The following is a 23,480-nucleotide window of genomic DNA, read 5'->3' as shown; positions in this document are numbered from 1 at the left end:
AGCTGAGCAGCCCCACTGCAAGGACAGTGCCCGTTCTCCACCTTTTTTCATGGCCAACTTCCGCGAAAGCATCTCCTGCAGGTATTTCAGTCTCTCTTCACTGGTCGCCTCTTTTCTGCTCTCCTCTTCTTCCTCCCTTTTCAAAGCTTTTCTCAACCCACTTTTTGCCTTCATTTTAGTGGAGTAAGTAGTTTTCTCATGGACTTTCATGGTCTTCCTCTTTTCACGTTCCTGTGAGAAGTCAGATATGTGACTGTTTGATCCTGTGCTTTGTGTGCTGTGGTTTTTAAAGACATGAGTAAGTTATTGACAGCCTGGAAACTTGCAGTGGTGATACCCTGCTGATGCATATTTGCCTAGTTTATCTGACTAATTCTAATAATATTCTCTCTTGAGGCAATTGAAACACTAAATTTCTTAGCACTTGTTGTCATTATTCTGTTGATTTGTATTCTGCATCCATCCACCAGCTGTGCCAGTCTGTATCCACTCACTGTCCTCATTTTTCCTTCTTGGGTTATTGCTGTGAGCAAATGGAAATTTTCTGAGATTCATCCTTGGAGTCCCTTGGTTAAAGGGGGACAGCCAACACTTTACCAACTCAGTCCAACTTCTACAAGGACATTTAAACCATTAAATTCAGATTGAGAAGATCTATTCAAACCCACTCCAGAACCGTCTGGAGGGTAAAAGGTGTTCCTGCTCAGTGCTTTCACATGGACTGAAGCGTAATTCAGTGCTGTCTGCACAGTTTGGGCCTGGTTCATGGTGAGGACATCACGCAGCAGACATCCTTAGTACAATGCTTCCTGAGCTCTTCCCCATAATTGTCTAGTGCCCTTCAACCCAAGCTAAAACCAGACTGTGTCAGTCCCCAGTGTGAGGTGAGGAGGCCTTGCTTTAGACCTCCTGCTTCCTTTCACACTGTGCCAGGCTGTGCAACAGTCAGACCTCCCAGAGATCACAGAATCCCAGAAACGTTTGGGCTGGAATCTTTGGGATCATTTAGCTCCAAATCCCTGCCATGAATGGGGGCACCCCACTAGATCAGGTTGCTCAAAGCCTCATCCAACCTGGCCTGGAACAGGGATGGGACATCCCTAACATCCTTGAGCAACCTGTGCCAGTGTCACCACCCTCACAGTAAAGAATTCCTTCCTAGCATCTAATCTACATCTTTCTTCTCTTAGCTGAATCCTCTCCCCCTTGCTCTATCACAATCTGCTTGTGTGAAAAGTTGCTCTTTTGTTGCAAGAACCTTTTGAGTATTGAAAGATCACAATCAGGTCTCCCTAGAGCATTCTTTTCTCCAGGCTGAACATCCCCAGCTTTCCCATGAAGAGGTCTTTGATCTCTCATGTGCTAAATTTTGGTATTCTGTTGGGTGGGTGCCTGCCTTAGTAATTGCTTATTATACAGTTTAGCCTAAAGCATGTGTACATACCTCCTGTGCCTTCTTAATTTCCTTGTCTCTCATTGAGAAAAGTTCAGTGTCTGTTGGGAGCTTAAATGGATTTTTCATTGGCTTTTTTTCGTCCTCTTTTGTGCTTTCTGGGAAAAAAACAAACACAAAAACCAAACAGAAAAAAACCCAGGATGAGGATGTAGAAGATGTGAAGCTGAATATCTGGACCCAGTGCAAAGGGAGTGGGATGTGCTGGGTCACACCTGGAGTGTGGGCAGATGCTGGATCAAGGGCAGGGAGCTGGATTGGGCTTCTGGGAAGCCAGTGACAAAACTGAGACCTCTGTGTGGTTTATGTCACTTGGCCATTTCTGATGATCAACAACAATATTTCAGACAGGGATTTTTCTGTCTGTAACTGTTGTACCCATTTCTTCTGTTTTAGGGCAGAAGAACTCTGGGCCTCTCCTCTGAGCTGACAAGGAAACATTGCTGGAGCATTGTATCCTTACCTGACACGAGGTGAGTTTCCATTTCAAGTTTGGAAGAGAGACTTTTAGTTGTTGATGCTGTATGTCAGGATGGTGTCTTTGACCCTGGCCCAAAGAAAATCATAAATCAGTCAGCTGGGATCTGCCAGTAATTGATGTGATAAGTTTTACAGCAGCGACAGACCTGGGGGCTTTCTGTATCTTAACCACTGAGCCTTTAGTGCCTGTAGCAATTAACAAAAAGCTCCATTAATCTGGGAAACACATATGTTCTGACCTCCAGAAGATGTTCATCCTTGCCTTATGTGAAAGCTGTGTAAAACACAGTCCTCCTTACACATAAACTGATGGGAAAGCAACAACAAAACAAATTTGGACACAGCAAGCAACCCAAGTCCCCTGTCTCTTTTCTCACCCAGTCGCCAGTTCTGACCCACACCCATGCTTTTTCATCCTCCTGTCACTAGCTCACAAGCTACATTTTTACTCACTAAAGCTCTTCCCAGTAATTGCTTCAGCATTGTGCATTTCTCGCAATAAGCATGAATGATTGTTGGACAGCACAGACACACTTTGCAGAACTCTGTTCCCTTTCATTTTAGGTTGGCAAACTGTTGAAGGTTATTTTTTTGTTTCTCTGACTCTGGCCTTTTTGTAGTTTTTGCTATGGATCCTAAGGGACAAGCCAGAGTGGGAATGATCTCACTTACAAAGAACAGATAGAGCATTGTTAAAGCTATCCTTTAATCACCAAAGGCAGCAAGCTGGGCTTAGTGAGGTATTAGTTCAGTTGATGCAATTCTGCTGCTGGCACCATTCCTGACCTGCTCTGCTCTGAGATGCTGTAGAAAATATCCTCTTCTGCTTGCACTAGTTTTAGGGCTATTTTAGAGCTTCAGTTTTTGCTCTGAAGAGCCTCCAGTTTTTATGTATTTTGAGCTAAACTCATCTGGCCTAATTTCCATGTCTGTCCTTGGTGCTTTGTGTGTTTTCTGCAGCTGCCCAATTAGTACTTTATTCTTTGGAGGTGTCAAACTTTCACTGCTGATGAGACACAGAGGCTGAGGTAGAATTTAGGCTTTTGAATATATCCCAAATATTTTCTCTCTCCTTTTCAGTTCTTGAAGTACATTTACCAAGAACCTCCTTGACTGTTACTTGGAGTCCAAACCTCTCTGACCTTTGCTTAATGTAAGGGGATATTTTTCTCTAGGGTCTCTCATCTACGTCCTGGAACAGCATCAGCCTTGCTGCTGATGTGAGTTTTGGAGAAAGCCCCATCAGGGCAGGGGTGGGCAGGCAGTCAAATGCCCAAATACAGTTTGTGAACCTCAGAGAGCAGCAAACACCTGGAGCTTCAGCCCTCAGTGCACACCTTGATTTCTGTAATCCAAAGCTTTTATCACAAGAATTTTCTTTTTCCTGTGGTTGATTTAAATTCCTCCTACAGGTAATGAGTCTGAAAAGCAGGACTAGACAGTGGCATATGGAAAATAATTGTCAGTGCAACCCTCAGAGATAAAACGTGCTTTATGATAGAATTTTAGCTAAGTATAGGAAACTGTACCTATGATTAACTTATAAATATTCATTTTATTAAGATATTTTTTGTTTGAGGTTGCTGGGTTTTTTTATAGGTTGTTTGCGCAGCATTTTGGAAACAATGCCAGAAGCTACAGAAACTCTAGCTCTGCTAATTCATAATTATTAAGCTCAATAATGCATATTAAAAAAGCTTCATTGCTAGAATAATTTGGCATATATCTCACTGCCTCTGACATTATATTCCAGTAGCTGCGTACCAGTAGCATGTGAATCAATAGATAAGGCATTGAGGGTTTTAATTCACTGAAACCTTTATTCAGTGCTTTTTCCTAGCATCAGGCTGCCAAGCAAAAAAACCAACAAACCAAAAACAAAAACAACAACAAAAAACACCCCAAAAACCCCCAAAAAACAAACGAACAAAACCAAACTCCCACAAAACAAAACAAAAAGCCAAAGTAACTATGCAGACAGATCTAAGAACTAGTGCAATAAACCCATTCATGTTCCCAGAGCAGAGGGTGTCACACATCTGCCCCTTGCAGATTCTCTGCGCACCCTCCTTGCCCGCGGCTCTGTGTTGTCTCACCCAGCGGTGTCACCCAGCGGTGTCACCCAGCGGTGTCACCCAGCGATGTCTCTCTCACCTAGCACTGTTTCTGTCACTCAGGGGTGTCCCTCTCACCCAGCGGTGTCCCTGTCACCCAGAAGTGTCACCCAGGGGTATCTCTCACACCCAGCTGTGTCCCTCTCACCCACCGGTGTCACCCAGCCGTGTCCCTGTCACCCAGAAGTGTCACCCAGGTGTATCTCTCACACCCAGCTGTGTCCCTCTCACCCAGGGCTGTCCCTCTCACCCAGCCGTGTCCCTCTCACCCAACGGTGTCACCCAGGGGTGTCCCTGTCACCCAGCGATGTCTCTCTCCCCCGGGGCTGTCCCTCTCACCCAGGACTGTCCCTCTCCCCCGGGGCTGTCCCTCTCACCCAGCGGTGTCCCCCAGCGCTGTCCCCTGCTCGGGCCGGTTTGTGGCGCTCGGAGCGGGGCCGGGGCAGCGCAGCCGCCGCTGTTTGCGCTGCCATGGAAACGCGCGCTCCCGCCGCTCGGTGCGCGGCCACGGCAGCGCGCTCGGCTCGGCTCGGCTGGGCTGGGCTGGGCTCGGCTCGGCTCGGCTCGGCTCGGCTCGGCTCGGCTGGGCTGGGCTGGGCTGGGCTGGGCTGGGCTGGGCTCGGCTCGGCTCGGCTCGGCTCGGCTGGGCTCGGCTCGGCTCGGCTCGGCTCGGCTCGGCTCGGCTGGGCTCGGCTGGGCTGGGCTGGGCTCGGCTCGGCTCGGCTCGGCTGGGCTCGGTCCGTGGAGGGTTCTGAATCTCCCCCTAAAAGGGAGAAAACCCCGTGCGGTTCTGAATCTCCCTCCAAAAGGGAGAAAACTGCTCTGCTGTGAGAGCTCTCCCCGCCTGGCTGGGTTCTCTGTTCGTTATTTCATTCCCCCTTATTTCAGGCCCGGGAATTGGGTGTTTAACCCAAGCAGAACAGAGGGCTGAGGAAATGGGAGCTGGGGCTCCTGTTTGTGGAAAGGGCGTAATTTCTCATGCCCTAATCTCTGCCGTGGTCTGTGTTTTTGCAAAGTGTGAACAGCCACAGTTTGGAGAGTGTGGGATGGGTGAACAAAATGCCATTTACTGAAAGCTGCCCAAGTAAAAAGTGCTATGGAGCCCCCAGTGTCACCTTCTGAAATAATATATAATATAATATAATATAATATAATATAATATAATATAATATAATATAATATAATATAATATAATATAATATAATATAATATAATATAATATAATATAATATAATATAACTTATAATATAACTTATAATATAACTTATAATATATATTATATAATATATAATATATATATTATATATTATATATTATATATTATATAACAAATATATCTATATATAATATAATTCTGTAGAGGGTTTGACAAAATATTAGTTGGTAAAAAGCAATTTTAAGGATATTTTCCTCTATTTTTAAGGATTTTTTTCCTCTATGTTTTCATAGAGGAAAAAAGATCCTTAAATCCCCTTATTTAACCTTTCCTGTTTCTGAGAAGACCAAATTGGTTCCAAATGGATCGTTTTCCACTTTAGACCCTTTATAATCTCTATTAATACAATTTCAGTTTTCAGAAATAGCAGTTTCTTTCATTTACTGATAGATTTCCAAGCAGCTTTCTCTGTCTGAATAACTCATGCAATAAATAGCCTGAATTTCTGTAAGTGCAAACTCCCATTTGATTGTTAGAATTCTTTTCTGTAATTGCTGATTATCAAGAGACTGGATTCAGGCAACAGAAGAAAAATGCTTGTACAGAAAGAAATTTTTTCTGCACATGAATGCTTTGATTTCTAGCAGTGATGCAGAAAACCATAGTGCTATCTTTAGTATATTTTGGGATATTTTCCAAATGCATTGAGGAGTATGTATAAAAAATGACATTATAGAATCATTTCTATTACAAAAAAAAAAAAATTGAAAAAGGTAAAAATTCAGGAGTAAATTGTACTAAAGATGCATATTTTCTAAAGCCTTGATATGAAATGGTCTTTGTTCAGAAACACCAGTTTATTACAGAATTGTGAACTTGTTGCAGTGGAAACATCACAGAAATAGAAAATAGATAACAGAAACTGAAGGCATTTGAACAGTTCTGGCTCTATCTGGCACAATCTCTGTATCAATGAATTAAACATTTGTACATCCATTGCTCTGTTCTGAGCTATCCTTGCTAAACCAGTTATTTCCCAAAAGCAGAACAGAGATTATTTAAAAGCAGAGATGTATTTTGTGAATTCTTGGAAATGTGCAAGCTCTTCAAATCTTGCTTCATTATTGGTTCACATGCCATGAGCTACTTAGGCTTTGCATTTCCTTGAGGGCACAGAAGTTTTTAAGGCCAGAAGGACATCTGGGGTCTATTCTTAGCCACCATTAAGTTGGTTAATGAATGGAATAAATAGCATGTGCAACATCATGGGAAAATCTGCCTGCGAGGAGCAGGCTGTGCAGCTGACCATGCAGCTCCTTAGGGCCAAGGGTGCTTCAGGGCACCCAGCTTTTGGGGCTGGGAAATGTTTGGTGCCCAGCTGAGAAAGCCAGGCAGCTGGCGTGGTGTGGCAGTGCTTGTCTTTCCAGCAGAATGTCTGAGTTTTTGGGATTTGCGATTTTGTTAGGACGCAGGATTGGGATTTCAGGATCTTGTGATTTCTTTGCACCCATCATTTTCTCATGAAGGCGCTGCTTGTCTTCTCCACTCATCGCCCTGTTGGTACACAGGGATGCTGATCCCCTCCACAGAGGGGTTAATTAGTGTTGGCAAAACATTTTGAAATAGATGATTGAGAAATGGATGGTTGAGAGGTGAAAGTGGAATCAGTACCTGCATAAAGAAATTTTCCTCTGCAGTCTTATCACTATGGGAAACTCCCTGTGTACCCAAGGATGCTGGCACTGCTGCTTGCCCCTGCTCCTCCCAGCTGGAGCTTACTTGCAGGAAGGATCTTTCTTATCTCAAAGGAAAACCTTCCAGCGGGAAAGATGTCCCGGTCACCCTTCCTTGGCCAGAGCAGCCACGAGATGGCAGCAGCCTTGTGTCGCCGGGCTGGGCTTTGGCTCCTTCCACGTTTCCCACTCCGGCTCCTCCGAGCCCCTTTCACATTATAGATGAGGTCTCCAGGTCTCATCACCAAGAAACCTTCTTCTATCCTCTGGGCTGAAGGAGAAGTGGCCCCGAGGAAGGCTCTGAAAGAAGATCTGTGAGTTCAGCTCCCATCTTTGCAAACAAGCTGATAGAGCAGAACCACCCTGTCTCCTGATCCCCAGCCCCCAGGGTGTTCATGGCATGTCTCATCCAGAGTGAATGTGCACAATTCTTTCAAGGGCTCAGGTTTCAGCCTAATGGATCAAAATTGCTGAAGTTTCTGAAGGGCCATATGGAAATTAAGTCCCTGTCATTCTTCCTTTCACTGCACTACTCGGGTGCTGTGTGATGACTTGGACAACGAGCAGCAGGTGCTCAGTGATTTGTATTTCACACTTGTTCTTGCTGAGGATGCAGGCTCCTTCCTGCTGAAGAGAAAATGTTCTGCAGCCTGCAGCCTGGGATCCTGGCCAGGGCTGGGACACTTTCTTTTGCAATGCAAAGCTAATTCTGGTGTGTGCTGAGACATCTGCACACAGATAAGGTGTGTGCTTTGCTCTGGCTCCCAGCTAACACAGCCAAGGCCGTGGAGAATTGGTTGGTTTTTGCTCCCTGACTTTTTTGGTTTGGTTTTGCTCCCTGGCGTGTGGCTCAGGCAGTGTGGGACTGCTTGGGGGTGCTGTGGCAGAGCCTTGTGCAGATGCAGGGGAAAATGAGAGAATCCCAGGGTGAGGCTGTTGGAGAGGGACCCCTGCTCAAAGCAGAGATAACTTCCAAGTCATAGCAGCCTGCTCAAGGCTTTACCCAGCTCTTTTGAAAATCTCTGAGAGTGGAGATTTTGTGAAGTTTCTCGACAATGGAGGCTGAGCCTGGGTTCAGTGGTGTGACCCCCCTGGTTTGCTCTGGTAAGGATATAAATAAACAATATGGTTGCAATTTCCAGGCCAGTTCTGAATAACCACGTAGACCTGGTCCCCAGTTGAAAACTGTAACTAGTTCCAGACTTCCCTCTGAGCTCAGTTCTTTTGGGAACTAGAGATTGCATTTGGCCCACTGTGCAAAAGAGAGGCACAGAGCAGCAGCCAAGGAGACTTTCTTAAACTGGACTATAAATCCACATTATTTGCACGGACAAATGACCCAGGAACCTGAGACTGAAACTTCATGATTTTGCATTAAGCTCTTGAGGCACAGTTCCAGCCTTTTTCCTGGCTCTTGCTTTGTGGCAAAACTTCAGCTGCTGTCACTGCATGGGAACAGATCCAGCTGAAAAATACCCTGCCTGAGGAAAGATCCTTTTTTATCATGATCTCTGTGATGGCTTGAGGAAGAGGGACACAAGGGCTGGGGAAAGATGGAATTGCCCCTTTCAGCCTGTGCTTTGGTCACTTTGGGAGATAGGGAAACTGCAGCTGGTAAAAAGGGCTGATCCTGCAACTCCTACACACAAATTTTCTTCAACAGGAGCTTATGGAGCACAGCAAAAAGGATTAATAAACCAAAAGTATGGGTTGAGCTGCAAAAGGAAGCACATGCTTCACAGCTCCAAGCTCTTTCTGCTCATGTGGAATGGATTAAAGATAAAAACAACCCTGTTGTGCACTTTGCTCCTGAGCAGTTTCAATCCTATCTTCTTCTCCTCCAGAGAAGCTTGTGCAGGAACTATTATCTGTAACTGGAAACTGTGGCTCATATTGCTAGGGTAGCTCATGGGATCCATTCTCCTTGCCAGAGAATGAGGCATCCCTGGGTACCACTGCAGTGGCTCAGGAATGTTTAGTGCCAACCTTGTTTTCTTGCAGGATCTGCCTATTTGCATCTGTATTTTGAGTATGGAATACTGGGCACACAGAAACACAGACTGTGCTGATGCTGGGCAGGGGATCTCCTGTGGGACAAGCACCAAATCCACGTTTGATGTCTGTTTAGCTGGAATCATGGGCAGCACAAACACTCTCCTCACGCAACAACAGCTTCATTACTCAGAAATGCTTTGAAATTCCAGATCCTGTTCCTCTTCTTTTTGCCTGCACCGGTGTGAATGACCGCTGTTCTCCTCCCCACTGAGATGTCAGCAGATCCTGCGGGTTGTTTTCCATTGAAATGTCTCTTCTTAGGTAAATATTACATCTGGGGTTGCTCTGCCAGTGGCTTTCCTACCTGGAGTTTGTACAGCAGGTCACTGCCCTGCTGGGAGATAAGAGGAATGCTTGCTGCCAGTGCTGTTTGCTGCTGTGAAATGCCACCCAGCTCTTCCCTCATCAGTTGCTCCTCCAAAGTTTTTTGAATGTTGCTTAAGTCCTGGGGGTTTTTGCAAATCGAGGGAAATTTAAGACAAGATGTCGAATGTTTGGGCAGAGCAGAAGGACTTGTTTATTGCAACAGCCATGACTTGTAAATTATTCATCTGTGTGTAATTGAAACGCTCAGATCCTCAGAGGTCACGTTACAAAGAGTGAGGTGAAGGATCAGCGAGCTTCCAGCAAAACAGGAAGGTTGGCAGGTCCTGGGGAAGCCTTCTCCATCCACCTGCATCTGCTCCGTGGCAGTGCCTTTTTGCAGATGGAAATTGACTTTTCAAGAAGTGAAGTAATGTCCAAACACGTGTCTGGGAAGGGGAGAGGCCCTGTATAAAGCACCTTCCTCTGTCATTTTCCCCTCCAGTGGGGAGCACAGGTTTGGAACCCGTTGCAGTGAAACATCCAAACAGTCTGAGGGCACAGCCCAAGTATCAGCACACACATAATGGACTCTATGAAATAGAGAAGTTCCAAGGACCAAGAGGGACCAGAATAGCTGTGTAAGCAGAAAATAATCCAGTGCAGCTCCACTCAGCAGTCCTGTCTCCAGACAACACCAAACTTCAACTAATTAAAACGAGCAGATGCTAGCTGGAACGTTAATTGGAACAGCTATCAACTTTTCTCTGTGCTTAAATCTGTATTCTAGCTCTCTCATACCAAGTCTGGAGAGAAAAAGTTAACCCTTCAGGTTGTTTATTTATTTTTTTTAGGCACAGCATGTCCTTAGAAGAGAGCATAATGAAAGTTCTATGAACAGGTTTGGATCCAGGTTTTTTTCAGCTGAAAACAATTCTCTGTCTAATAATGCAGAACCGTCATCACAAACAGCACTCTCAACCCTTCTCTTTCACTGTGCTGTCAGTAAAGTGATCTTGCTCAGCTTTCAGAGGCTTTGTAGCAGTGCTGGGCACAGAGCCAGCTGCTCCTCTTCCCTGTGTGCATTGTATGAGATGCACACCTCTTCGTTAACCTGGGCTCATTTGTTCCCCTCAGCCTGTATTCCTTCTCATTAGACTTGATGTATGATCAAGAAAAGAAAGTGCAGAGAGCTCAGCTGACATCTGATACACTTATAAATAGCCTTTCTGCCCTGCTGCAGCTCTGTGGCCATCCCAGGGGAGAGAGCACTCGGTGTATCACACTCTTCCTGGAACTGGGATGCTATCGAAGATTTTCCTCTAAAGCAGCCAAATTTGGACTCTGTTGGAGACTGGGTGCTTGAATGCAGGCACCACTGGTCTGTTCCAGATTGGCAGTTCCTTAGTCTTGTCCTAATCTCCAATTCCTAAGAGATCAGGCATTGTTTGAACACTGAGGCTCTTCCACTGTTCCAATCCCTCCCTGTGACAGGCAGAGGCTCCCTCAGCTCTATGACATGCCCTGGACTTTTCTACAACTTTGCTCACACTCCACCCCCAAGCTCCTGTTCCTCCCTTCATTCCCAAGCCCTGTTTCCTCCCTCTGCCTCAGGGCTGGATCCTATCTGCTCCCTGGGCTCACTGAGTCCATCACAGGCCTGGCAATCCTTGTTGAGATGCGTCCTGTGTGCTGTCCTGAGCACCAGTGTTCCCATCTAAACACAATCTGCTCTGGCTTCCAGTGGATGATGAGGAGAGTATCCCTTAACCCCTTTTCTTTTGCTGACCTTCTTGGGTGATAACTATTGTCATCTCCTGTAAGAATCCAAACACCCAGTGCAAGCAACTAAATAACTATTTAGTGCAATACAACAATTTCTCACACCTTACTGGCACTGAATGAGCCTCAAATTCAGCTCTCAAAGACACTGCCAGGGAGTGATGAATTGAGGCAGAACTATGGAGGATTACAGGGCTGATTGAGATAGTACAGATTATTCCTGAATCATATTCTTGTAGGTCTGATGAAAGAAATGAGTCAGATCCTTCCAACACAGTTTGACCCGGCAGATGCAGCCAGCAGCCAGCTCAGAGGCTGTGTGAGCAGCTCACAATGTTTTGCAAATGGAATAAAGTTCATTTAACACAGCAGGCCTGTATTTGCTGTTAACGCAAAGGCCTCTCACCTGAAAACAACCTGCAGATCACTTACCACATCACTGCTCGTAGGAGGAATGAGCTCCTGAGAGCTGCTGCTGGGGAAGGAGGTGGGTATTTCTGAGAGATGACTCCCTGTCCCAAGGCAGGGTAAAGGTCTTTTCCCTTTTCCCTGTGATGCTGAGTTCATCACTGAAATACTCACAGTCCCTGTTCCATTTTTGGACAGCCAGAACTCTGCCCCAAAACCACTCTCCTGCCTCTGAGCTGTCTCTCTCAGCAATGCTTCCAATATTGGTCTTAATGTCATTTTGCTGGTTTTTGGCTGCTTTCTCTTCCTAGGTGGGAATGCTGTCACTACCAAATGACACCTGTGTCCCATGGGTCTCTTAGGTCAATAGAAAAATATCCTTTGCCCCTAGTTCAGCAGCAGGCAGGCATCTCCTGGGGCCAGTAGAACAGGCAAGCAGCTCCTTCTGACTCAGTTCTCCTGCTGAGCTCTCAGTGCCTGTCTGCCTTCTGGATGTGCCTTGTTGATCACTGACAGCCACAGGTGAGTGGCTCACACCCCGACTGATGGCGGATTTCTAGACATTTAGAGGTGAGGAGGTGAAATGGGAACTTGTTTCCCATTGTTTGCCTCCCATGTTCTGTCAGCATCTCCCCCTCAGCCCCCAGCCCAGTGTCACTGCCTGCCAAGTCTCTGCTGTGCTCTGTTTTCCCTCTTGGGCAGGTTCAGGTTTAGACTCTCCCAGCCCTTTTTCTTCCAGCAGGAGACAAAGTTGCATGCCTCCTGCACAGCCCATCCCAGCCCTGCAGGGAGGCCCTGCCCCGGAGCAGCCTTTCCCCTGAGCCCTGTTTGCAGCTCAGCTGCCTGGAGAGAGCATCAGCATTGCTGCCTTGGGACTGTTCCTCGGGTTGTTCTTTGCGGCTACTCACTCTGCCTTCTTGCCCCAGCCTTGTCAGGTGTGTCCTGAGGCCAGATTTCCCCCGTGGAAAATGGGGCAATGGCTCTCAGAGCCTGCAATGGGAATTTCTTTGGGGCATGGCAACGATCTCACCTGGCTGAATGCACACTTGTGCCAGGTTAAGCCATCAGCCTTGAATGCCTTCTCTGTTCTTGTTCCAAAGCAGCTTCTAAATTAGAAATCCTACCACCTGCATTTGATATGGGCAGGGATTTTGCAATCCTGGAAGGCTGAGTCAGGCACAGACAAGAGCCACTGCTGCTGCTGCAAGGTTCTGGTGCATTTAGTGCCCACTGCAATCATTTCCCTCCTCACCCCATCTCCCCAGGTTGAGCAAGCCTGGCAGATATGTTCAGCTCAGCACCAGAGCAGCAGCCCTGGGGCCCTGGGCCCTGGCTGACTCAGCAGGGACTCTGCTCCCTGCCTGCTCCTGGCTTTGCCCCTGTCAGCAGCAGCATGGCCAAGGTAAATTGCCTGGGTTTGGAATAGCTTTGGTTCCTGCTGAGGTTGGCAGCCTCTGTCTGACTGTGAACCTTTCTGATGCAGCAGCACAGCACCATCCAGGTATGGAAAGCAGGCTGACCCTCTCCAGTGGTCTGCCACGTGTGTGTTACATTCACTGATCCAAATTTCCCTAGGCTGTCCCCTGGAGGGAAAGCATCTGATTCCTGTCCTGCAGATCCAGGCCCCTTTGCCAGTTCCCACTTTTAAACTTCCGTGATAAAATCTAATGGAGCTCATTCAGGGGTGGCTCATTCAGCTGTGGGAAAGGGTCTTGTAAAAAAAGAGTGCTTAGACTTCTGTTATCCTCCTTCTGTTATCCTAACTTTTCAGTGCTTTCTGAGCATGGCTAAGCCATGCTCAAGGGATTAATTTTTTACTTTATTGATACTTCTTCTAGCATCTTGTTAGATATTGTCAAGATTTTCTGCTTTTGACAATAAATGGGGAATCAAGGAGTTCTATCAGTACAATTCATCTATGTTTTGTTACAGTAGAAGTTCCTAATTGAAGGTCTTTTAAGTTTATCTGAGTTTCTGTGTTTGAATACACAGCATTGCTTTAGGACAAGCCCAGTAAAGCCTCCAGCAGCTGATTTACCTTCCACTCTCCACACACTGTGCTAGACCTGGGATTTCATCCTCTGCTCATCCTGGGTCACAGCTTGATCTCTTTTCAGGTGGCAAATCCATTAAGGTATGGCTGCTCAACACAGCCCCTTGAAGCAGCCCACGTGGCTCCTCAGCAGGTCTGCAGGCTTGGAGGCAGCCAAAGAAGGCTCCTGGCACACTTTCCTCTGGAAATTTGGTGTGAGGGAGGAGGAGGCAGCAGTTATTGAGCTGACAAAATTTCTTGTCTCCTGCCTGAGTCTCAATGGGCTTCAGAAGAGGGTTGAGAAATGCCAAGTCCTCGGGCTGGCCCTGTCCCATGCAGGGCTGCCTTCCAGTGTGGCCCAGGAGCCTCTGCTCAAGGTGATTTTTTTTCAGCATTTTTATTCCTTTTGCACCTCTTGTTTGGGTGACTGACATTTTTCTGCTGGCTTGTGTTTTTATGAGGATTCTTCTCACCCACTGGGCTCTGATGACTGGGCCCCCTTCCCGTTGCTGGTGTGCAGCAAAGCCATGGCACAGCTGAGCTCACCCAGGGTGCCTGTGCCTGCTCCAGTGCTGTCCCAGCAGCTCTGCTCAGCCTCTTATGGCAAAAGCAGAGCTCTCATTCCTTCTCTGAAAAGCCTCCAACTCTCTCCATTCTTTGGCCCAGCTTTGAGCCCAGTGGTTCTTCTGTTGCCTGGACAGAAATGTTGGGTCTTAGTTTCCTCCTTGGAGGTGACATCCCATACCTGGGCCCAGCACTGAACCATTTGCCCCAGGCATCCTGTGAGTGTCCTGGGGCTTTCTGTGTTCCTTTGGAGCTCTTCTGTGTGCTCTGATTTTTTTTCCTCCCACCAACTCCAAAACCATCACTATCTTCTGGCTTCCCATCGATTTCTTTTGATTCTCTTTCCTGGACAAGGCCTAAACATCTCCACACACTCCTGCCAACCAGTGGGATATTTGTGGCCTTTATTTCTCTTTACCAAACCCATTTGTATTAGGCAGTGCCCCCAAAAGAAAAAAAAAAACAAGGATTATTGAAACCCTCTCCTCTGCCCCATGCAAACAGCCCTGCCTGTGAGACAAACAGATCTTTTGTTCATCATTTTGCTGTTCCATGGTGACATCCCCTCTTAAATACGAGGCAAATTATTAAACAGCTTTTTGAGCAGGCTTGCACCAATTTCTTTGCCAAACTCCTGCCATTGCTCCCCACTTGAGGCTGATGCAGGTGGTGCTGAGCTGCTGGAGGCAGGGTGTGCCTGATCCCTCAGCAAAGCCTGTGCTGGCATTGCACAACGTGCTTGTGCTCAGGGGCCATGTGCAATCTCCTCCTGGGACAGATGTCTGAGCTGGATCCCTCTGGAATGACGTCAAAGGCTGCAATCCTGTCCCTCTTCCCAGGGCTGGCAGGGCCTGGCCTCTGCAGTGGCATTCAGCTGTCACCAAGTGCCAGCACAGGTGGCCCCTGCCCCTTGGGGACCTGCTCACACACCCAGATCTTCCTTGCAAATTCCTGCTCTAGGAACCTCTGACTGAAAGCAAACAGGACTTGATTTTAAAAGGAGCATCCTGTGAGCAGATGAAAGCCCAGCAAACTCACAGCCCTTGCTGTGCTTGGGACACAGGCTGGCACAAACAAACGCCACTTGTCACAGAGCTGCAGCAGCCAGCACAGCAGAGGGGATCAGTAAATCCCTGAATGTGACTTGGCACCCGTCTCTGTGGCACTGATGAGGAGGACAGGAGTTATCTGTGTGCAGCTATTTTGGATGCCTGTGTGGAGGGCTGCTGAAGGCAGCAGCAGCCTCAGCTGGTACCAAAAAAGCCGTGGTGACACGGGGTGACACAGAGTGCTGCACCTGACCCCTTGTCACAGGGAAGGTTTCCCAGTGCTGCAGGGAAGGAGGGGACTGGCACATCCCTGGGGCAGGATTTCCCCAGGCTCTGCCCTCCCTGGGGGCTGCGGCAGGGGCTGTGACAGGATGTGATTCACAGTGACCTCCTGGCCCCAGTGCCAGCCCTGCCTGCTGCTGAGGCACTGCTGACATCCCACATCTGCCAGACCAGCCTGGAACAGGCTGCATCCAGCCTGAGCTCCAGGAAATGCTGCTCCTGATCCCATCAGCTCTGTGCTGGCCCCAGCCATGGTCCCCTTTGACAGCTCTGCACAAAGGTCAGGGGTGTTTGAAGAAGGAGAGTGTTTGACATTTTCAATTCTATATAAATGCCCAGACAGTTCTTAGAATCTTCTTAAAATGCTGATGACAGATTAAGAACAGCTCCCAACTTGGGGTTTTGGAAATCCTGAGATTTTCCAAGTTTCCAATGCAGCAGGAGGAGTTGCAGAGTGCCTGTGGCTGTGTGCAGCATCCTCTCCTTTAGTCAGCTCAGGGCTGCTGGGGGTAGCTGCTCCCAGGATGTGGCCTCATGTAGGGCATGACCTGGGAAAGTGAGAAAAGAGTCTGTAACATTAGCAAGAACATTTTTATTGGCTCATGAAATGACATAATTATAAGATGTAGAAAGCTATTAAAATTTGCTAGACTTACAAAAATGGGGGACATTGGTTTTTAACATATAAGTGCAGAGGTGAGTTATCTTTAAAGATCTGTAATTTTGAGCTGGAAATATGACTGAGACAAGTCTTGAAATTAGATATTTAATTACCAAATCAATTTTTCCTAAAAAGATCCAGAGTTTGCAATTGATTTCATTATCCTCTGCTGAGCCCACCAGTGAAACACCCCTGGTTAGAACTGGCACTGCTGTGTTGGTTTGATGCGGGTCCCATCAGCAAATTATTGTGATTATAAGAGACTTTGCATGGTAAAAGTGAAGAACTTGACATTCCAAAAACAGCACCCTTTCTGTCTTCTCTGATAGAGATAACTAGATGATTCCTAGGTGTAAAAGCAAAAGCATTTTCCTTGAGTGGCTGTGTTAGCAAGGCAGAGAGGAGAAGGGCTGGTGTGGCAATGCTGCACACTTTGCAGGGCAGAAATCAGCCAGTATTTACCTTAGGGGCTGTGATATTTAGACAGGAATTCCAAAGAGAGCTACCATAGTGAACTTCTGCTGACTCTGACAGGTTTGCAGGATCAATGCCTCGCTGTAGTAAGAGAGATGCTGCTTGCTGATGGCCAGGAGCCCCAATGGTATCCAGGGAAACCTGACTGCCTGCAGTAATTCACAGGGTGGTCACTGCCACGTGGAAATTTGTGCAAAACCATCTACATGTGGCTTGATCCTTGGGGTAAATTTGCTCTAGAGCTGAGGGCACTTGCTGTGCCAGCCTCTGCAGCAGACAGATTCCACATGGACAAAAACTGGGTGATTTGCAGTGGTTTAGATATCTCTTTTCCCTAGGGAAAAGAAGAACTAGCATGTCATTAAGTAGAGGTTGTGGAAGAATTAAACCACTCAATAAGATGTGATGTTCTCTCCAATTCAGTGATTACAGGCTATTCTCATAAAAGCTGCCATGTTCCCTCTGCCTCTAGCACAATCCTGAAAAAAAGGACTTTCTCATAATCTTTTTTCTATATTTTCCTCACCAGGCACTTGAAATCCATTTTATGAACATGAGTTTGTTCTGTATTGTACTTTGCCAAGATTATTATCCTTAAGGAACAGGAGGTGAAACCACAGAGCAAGGAGATGAGGTGAGTCACTCCTGGCCATATAGACATTTAAATAGCTGCAGAATTGGGAAGGGACATATTTTCCTCTCAAGCAGTGTTTGTGCAGAAAAAAATAGGTGCCAGTAATCTGAATTTAGCCCTCCATTATTGCTTGTAACACCACCAGGGGTAAATATTTTGCTCACAAACACCTACAGAATAAGACAATGGGCATCTTTAGATTGCAGGATATGTAATTAATCTTCCTCCAAACTTTCAGACAGTATAATGTGGATGAGAATGAAAACACTATGATCACATCTGTATTTTAAGAAAGAATAACCAGGTCTGAATCAGTGGTTTTTCATTGCTTGCATTGCTACTAAGGACCCACTAGATGAGAAAATAGAAGATTGCATCACAATGGATATTTTTTGATATGAGTGATCCAGTTGTTTGGGGTTTTTTGTCTGTTTTTTATTATTAATTATTCTGCTGAGAATATCTGCCCTGGGACAAACAAAGCAGGCAGCTCTCAACAGGAGCAAAATAAATCTCAGTCCAGGGCAACACAAATTGGGAAGAAGCTCCGGAGCGTGGTGCTATTTGAAATAAATTGAGGAAATATTTTAAAAGCTTGCATAGAGGAGCAGAGTTTTGCCAGCTATTACAATTGGACTTCAGAGTAACTGCTGAGTGGGTAATTAGTCCCATGGGAACACAGGAGTCTGGACAAATGTAAAAAGGAACAAGAGGGGGAAAAAAGCGTATGAAGAATTAACTTTGGAAAACAAGCTAGAACATTAGTCACAGGAGAGATATAACTCAACTTCCATTAAACATTTATTTCTGTGATGAACAGAAACATTGTTTTTAACCCTGTATAGAAGCAGGAAATACAAAACTCTCTGTTTAACAGCTGGAACTACTTTATTGAAGTTCCTCTCTTTGATAAGAGGGTGAAGAGGAGGGTAAAGTGATGTTGAAAGTACTGCAAAGCCAGCAAACAGGAATTATGTTCAGGTGGAGAAGGGAAAAAACAGTCGTGGAACTGGTCAAGATTTTAGGTGGGGATGCAGATGGAGTTAGTCAAGGTTTAAAAGATCATGTCCCCACCAACCTTTGCTCACAGTCTGCCTACAATGCTGGGTTGAGAGCACCCCAGCTGGAAGGAGGTGATTTACCCACCTGACATGCCAGAGGATAGCTCTTTGCACAACTCTTTGCTGGCTTTAGAAAGACTTGGTGGAACACAACTAGAAAGAAAGCTTGAAGCATGTGAGACACTTCTGAGGTTATCTAGTGCACTTGTGGTTGGTTCTGCCATTCCAGAGCTCCTGATCCCCAGTCCTGTGCTGTAACCACTGAACCAGAGACTTATTTATAGAGTTTGTGCACTTGGCTTTTGTGGTTCATTGCTCCCATTATTACCTCAACAGCAGTGATTTGCTAATCAGTCCTTTGTAGGACAGGACTAGTATTGCTTTGGCTGTTTGATGTGTAGAAAAAAGAAGAATGTAATTCTAGTGTCCCTGGAGGAGCAGGAAGCTTTGCAAAATCTCCTCATATATCTGGGTGTGAATCTATGTAAATGGGTCATATTCACTGAGCTGTGTGCCTGGAACAGTAACAGCAACATCACAGCTGAAGGCTCAGGACCAGGCACCAGACCTGGATCTTTCTAAGTTTGAGGACTTTCATGCTTTCTCTGCTCAGTCTCTCCAAGGAGATTGAGTTGATCTCCGTGCTGGGCTCCCACCGTTTCACTGGCCCAGTGATGGGGTCCCAGCTGCCTGTTCTGCCCTGGTACCCCCAGGTGCTCTGTCTGCTGGTGCCTTGGTGCTGCATTTCTGACCTGGTGGTGCTCCAGCTGTGACCTGAGCCAAGGTCACTGTGTTTGCATGTAGGCTTTGTGTTTGCTGCTGAAGGTGAACGAGAGGCTCTGAATTCCCTCGGTTGGGTCACCCTCCCTGTTTCCCAATTGAATGCAAATAGCCAGACAGGCAGGCAGCTCTTCCTTGAAGACATTGAAACTCTCGAGAGGTGTGCCAGTGTCTGGCAGACACGGTGTTGGCAATGCACGGTGGACACAGGGTGGTCATAGCTGTTCATTGTGTAAACACTGTCTGCAGAACCAGCATCTCCTCTCAGCCCCTCCCTGAGCCCGCAGGGCTCACACAAGGATCCTGCAGGAACGCACCCAGCCCTGGCGTATTCCTTCCAGGAGAGGGCAGGGGAACACAGTTTATCGCAGATCCACTCCTGAACTGGAGCCAACCTCCATCCAATCCCACATCTTCCTCTACGTCTTCTTGTGTATTTTGCTTTCCCAAACTTGGATGAGCAGAAGTGGGTTCTGAATCTCGTCCAGGTGAGTCAGTGGGTTTTGTCACATTTACAGACCTGCCTGTCCCTGAGTCATCTTCGCGAGGGGCAGCTTGGGCTGGGCTGTGCCCCTTGCTCTGGAACCCCTTGCCATGAGCCCTGTGTGTTCCATTGAAGGCATTCCCTGCTGGGCAGCTCCAGGACCTGGGTGGAAAGAGCCGAGCCCCAGCTCTGGTGCTTCAGCTTGCCCCCAAGGCAGGGGAGGCAGTGATGGGACACTTGTGTGTCACACTCAGCACAGCCCTGTCCCTATCCCTGCACTGATGGGACACTTGTGTATCACACACTCAGCACACCCTGTCCTGCAGTGATGGGACACCTTGTGTGTCACACACTCAGCACACCCTGTCCCTGCACTGATGGGACACCTTGTGTGTCACACACTCAGCACAGCCCTGTCCCTGTACTGATGGGACACTTGTTTGTCACACACTCAGCACAGCCCTGTCCCTGTACTGATGGGACACTTGTGTATCACACACTCAGCACAGCCCTGTCCCTGTACTGATGGGACACCTTGTGTGTCACACACTCAGCACACCCTGTCCCTGCAGTGATGGGACACCTTGTGTGTCACACACTCAGCACACCCTGTCCCTGCACTGATGGGACACCTGGTGTGTCACACACTCAGCACACCCTGTCCCTGTCCTGCAGTGATGGGACACCTTGTGTGTCACACACTCAGCACAGCCCTGTCCCTGTCCCTGCAGTGATGGGACACCTGGTGTGTCACACACTCAGCACAGCCCTGTCCCTGCAGAGGGGGGCTGATTCCCTCGATGTCCATGATTCCAGCAGGAACAGCTCTGCTCCGTGGGTGCTTTTGCCAGATTAAAGTGCAGGGGTTGCACATGGAAAGCTGAGGTTGGAGCTGGACCTGGCTAAAGATGGCTTAGAGAAATGCAGCCAGAAGGTCAGCAAACATTTTCTCTCTTAATGAACAGAAAGTTTGGGAGAAAATCAGAAACTCTCCCCAGGTCCCCCCACTGTCTTTAACAGTCAAAAACCTAATAGCATAAATAATCCTAAAATGAGTTTCTTCCAACTTATCTCCCCCTGGACCTATGATGCTGACTTGAAAAGACAACATAATTTCCAAAGCAGTGGAGGAAAGAAAAAAAACCCCAAATCAATGAATTGTTATCCCTGGAGCACAGATGCCCTGGAAAGGCCAAAGAAATTAAGTCCTGAGATTGCTGTTGCTGTTTCCACCTTGTCCTGCAGAGACACAGCCAGGGATAAACATATTCTTTGTGTCAATATTTCTGTAGTACTGAGAGAACTTACAGTCCTTATCTGTGAGTGTCAAGGACTGTTAAGTTAATGTGATCATAACATTACTGGAGAGTCTGACAGGCTTTTTTGTTCCCTCTGTAACTGTTCTGGTGCTGAAAGCCAAAGCCCAGAAGAGCTCAGCTGGATGTGGCCATGGGCTTTGTGGCACATGGAAAGGATCCATCTGCAGGAGACTAACTTACTTAAAAAAACCCTCAAACAACACACAAAACCAACAAACAGAATTTGGACTTCCTTTTTATTTATTTTTTTTTACTCTGCTTGATTTTTTTTTATTTTTTTTGCTTCTTTCAACCTTGATTTGTAAATCAGATGGAAATGTGTGAATAATCAATTCAGGCTGACTAACCCTTGTTTTGCCAGGTGGCTGCTTGGCTCATCAGATTACTAATAGTTTGCTGCTGCAGTAAATGGGAAATACCAAGGGCTGAGGCAGAAATACCACAGGTGACCTCTAAAGACAGCAAAGCACTCACCCAATGCAACACAATCCCTCTTTTTGTCCATCCATGAAGTTCACTTTGCTTTCAAGTCCCCTTAAAAATGAGGAATAATTTGTAACACAGAACTGTGCAAGCAACCTAAAAAAAGAGGGGAAAATCCGAGGCAGGAAAAGTCAGCGTCTAGAGCAGGAGGAAAAGCAAAGTATGAGCAAAGCCAGGCAATTCTTAGGTGTAAGCTGCTGAGTGTGGAGGAACCTTTGCTGCCTTTCCCACCTTTAATGTCTCTGTGCTATGTGGCACCAAGCAACTCATGAATAGCTCAGCCTATGGCTCCTTTTTAACTTTATAAAGCAGGGCAATTTTTATCTACAGGAAAATTTTTTAAAGCTTGAATGCTGAGGTTTATCTGCCTTTCCTGGCTAGATCTTTAGCACACAGCCACCAGACAAAAGCCACTTAAAAGGACCTTAACTCTGTGTTATCACCAGTGTTTGACTGGGCTGTGCCAGTGCCAGAAAGGCTGTCTGAGCAGGGCAACCAGTTTGACTGAAATTCTCTCCTGAAAGGTGGCAAAAGAGAGAATGGAAAATGCCCAGGTAATATCAAGGGATGGAAGTAACTATAGATTTTCAAAGGGAAGGAGATCTCTTCCTGATGCACAAAATGGATGGGTTGGGAAAATTCAGATGTATTTCACAGCATGGAATGAGGTCTCAGTTGTGCTGCAGTACCAAATGAAGGATGCTGATGTGAGACATCAGTCACAGATGCACAAAAATTCATTCCCAAAATCTTGTCCCAGCCATTGCTGGTTCTCATAAAAGTTGGCAGAAAAAAGGGATCAGAAGTAATTATATTTGTCTAGATCTGTGCATTTCTCCTGCTGTTAATAAAGGCTTGTAGTGTTTCCAAAGCCTTGAGCAAAACTTAGATGTGTGTCAGCTGGCTTTCACTGTCGTGGGGCTCAGAAGAATTAACCAGTTCACAGCTTGAGAAGTGCATGCATAGATCACAGAGGGGTGGAAAAGGGGCTGAGTCAGCTCAGAGGCTGCCACCTGCCACTGGAGCTTGTAATATCCAGTTTTGGATTTAAGCCCCAAAGTGTGCTTGCAGACCTCAAAACCAGGTTTGCAGTTTGAGGCACTCTCAGCAGATTCGTGGTTAAGAAAATATGATCTAGCTGAGAAAGGAAGTTTCTCTGTTAAAATGTTTGCTCAGGGAAGATCCTGTAATGGATGAAGCTGTAGGGATGTTTCAGCAAGGACAACCCCAGGCTGGCATTCTAGGAGGCAGTGACTTTTGTGCATTTTCCCATTATTCTCTGCTGTAAGGTGACAGGTTTGTGCTGTAGTGAGGCATCAGAATTTGTGCTGTTGTAAATCCCATTTGTTTGGTTTTAACATGTCCTTGTGTCTGTCTAGAAATTCTGCCTGAGCAGAAAAGAAGAGTTTGGATATTTGTCTCGGGTGTACTGATGTCCAACAGCCTGGTCAGGACAGCAATTTCTACAGCAGCTCTGGACCCCCAGGGATGCTGAAGGCAGTCTCTGAGCCTACACACAAGGGCTGTGCTGGTTTCCCCCTGGATTCTGTGTGCACAGCAAAGGGGATCTGACACATGCAAAAGGTTTTGTGCATCCAGAACTTGTCCCACTGTGTGAGTGAGCTTGGGTCAGGGTTCATTCTGTGTGCTCTGCACTCTCTTCCCAGGTGCTGTGCACTGCCTGCCTGCATTTCTAATACTTTTTTTTTTTGTTTTTTCCCTCACAGGGAAATCTCAGTGAGAAATACAGATGCTTTAGTTACCCTGTCCTGATATTTTCCATTGCATTTCACCTCCCAGCAATACTGGAATGCTGAGATGCCCAGTAGGGTTCTTCAGATGTGAAAAAGTATCAGATCCCTCCTCCATCATGACATGCAGCCACACAGGGGCAGATGCTGCCACAAGGGATGGATGTTGTGCATCCTCTCCCACAGCAGCACATTTGGATCTGCTTGAGACCACTGAAAATTCTCACCTTCCTATCTCCAGCTTCAGAAACAGCCAACAGCACAGCCCTGAAGCTGCACAGTGGGCAAAGGACCCAGCCTCCAGTGGTGCTTTTAGGGAAGTGAAAAGGTGGTGGGCCCAGTAAAACAGATGAAACTTGAAAAGCAGAACTGGGAAAACACTGCTTTATTTCCACTTAAGGTAAATGTGGGACTTTACTGCA

At 46.7% G+C, this 23,480-nt stretch overlaps 1 protein-coding gene and 1 long non-coding RNA gene across 3 annotated transcripts in view; one reads left to right on the top strand and one right to left on the bottom strand.

The window, feature by feature from the left end:
- CFAP100 (cilia and flagella associated protein 100) overlaps window positions 1-4,509 on the bottom strand; it is a 13,579-nt gene extending 9,070 nt beyond the window's left edge. For both annotated transcript variants that reach the window (XM_063164796.1, XM_063164795.1), the window contains exons 1-4: window positions 4,425-4,509; window positions 1,917-2,000; window positions 1,445-1,551; window positions 42-231 (exon numbers count right to left, since the gene is read on the bottom strand). In XM_063164796.1, the coding sequence (XP_063020866.1) occupies window positions 42-231; window positions 1,445-1,551; window positions 1,917-1,938 (319 nt within the window). In that variant the 5' untranslated portion in view covers window positions 1,939-2,000; window positions 4,425-4,509. The remainder of the gene's footprint in view (window positions 1-41; window positions 232-1,444; window positions 1,552-1,916; window positions 2,001-4,424) is intronic.
- Window positions 1,805-23,480, top strand: LOC134422579 (uncharacterized). Its single transcript, XR_010028845.1, has 3 exons — window positions 1,805-1,926; window positions 17,076-17,180; window positions 23,035-23,480. It is a non-coding gene; the product is annotated as an uncharacterized LOC134422579 (long non-coding RNA).

This window comes from Melospiza melodia, chromosome 10 (assembly GCF_035770615.1).
Source record: "Melospiza melodia melodia isolate bMelMel2 chromosome 10, bMelMel2.pri, whole genome shotgun sequence".
In the NCBI taxonomy this organism is placed as follows: domain Eukaryota; kingdom Metazoa; phylum Chordata; class Aves; order Passeriformes; family Passerellidae; genus Melospiza; species Melospiza melodia.
Note: the sequence above shows the minus strand (reverse complement) of the source record. Positions and strands in the feature narration are given on the sequence as shown.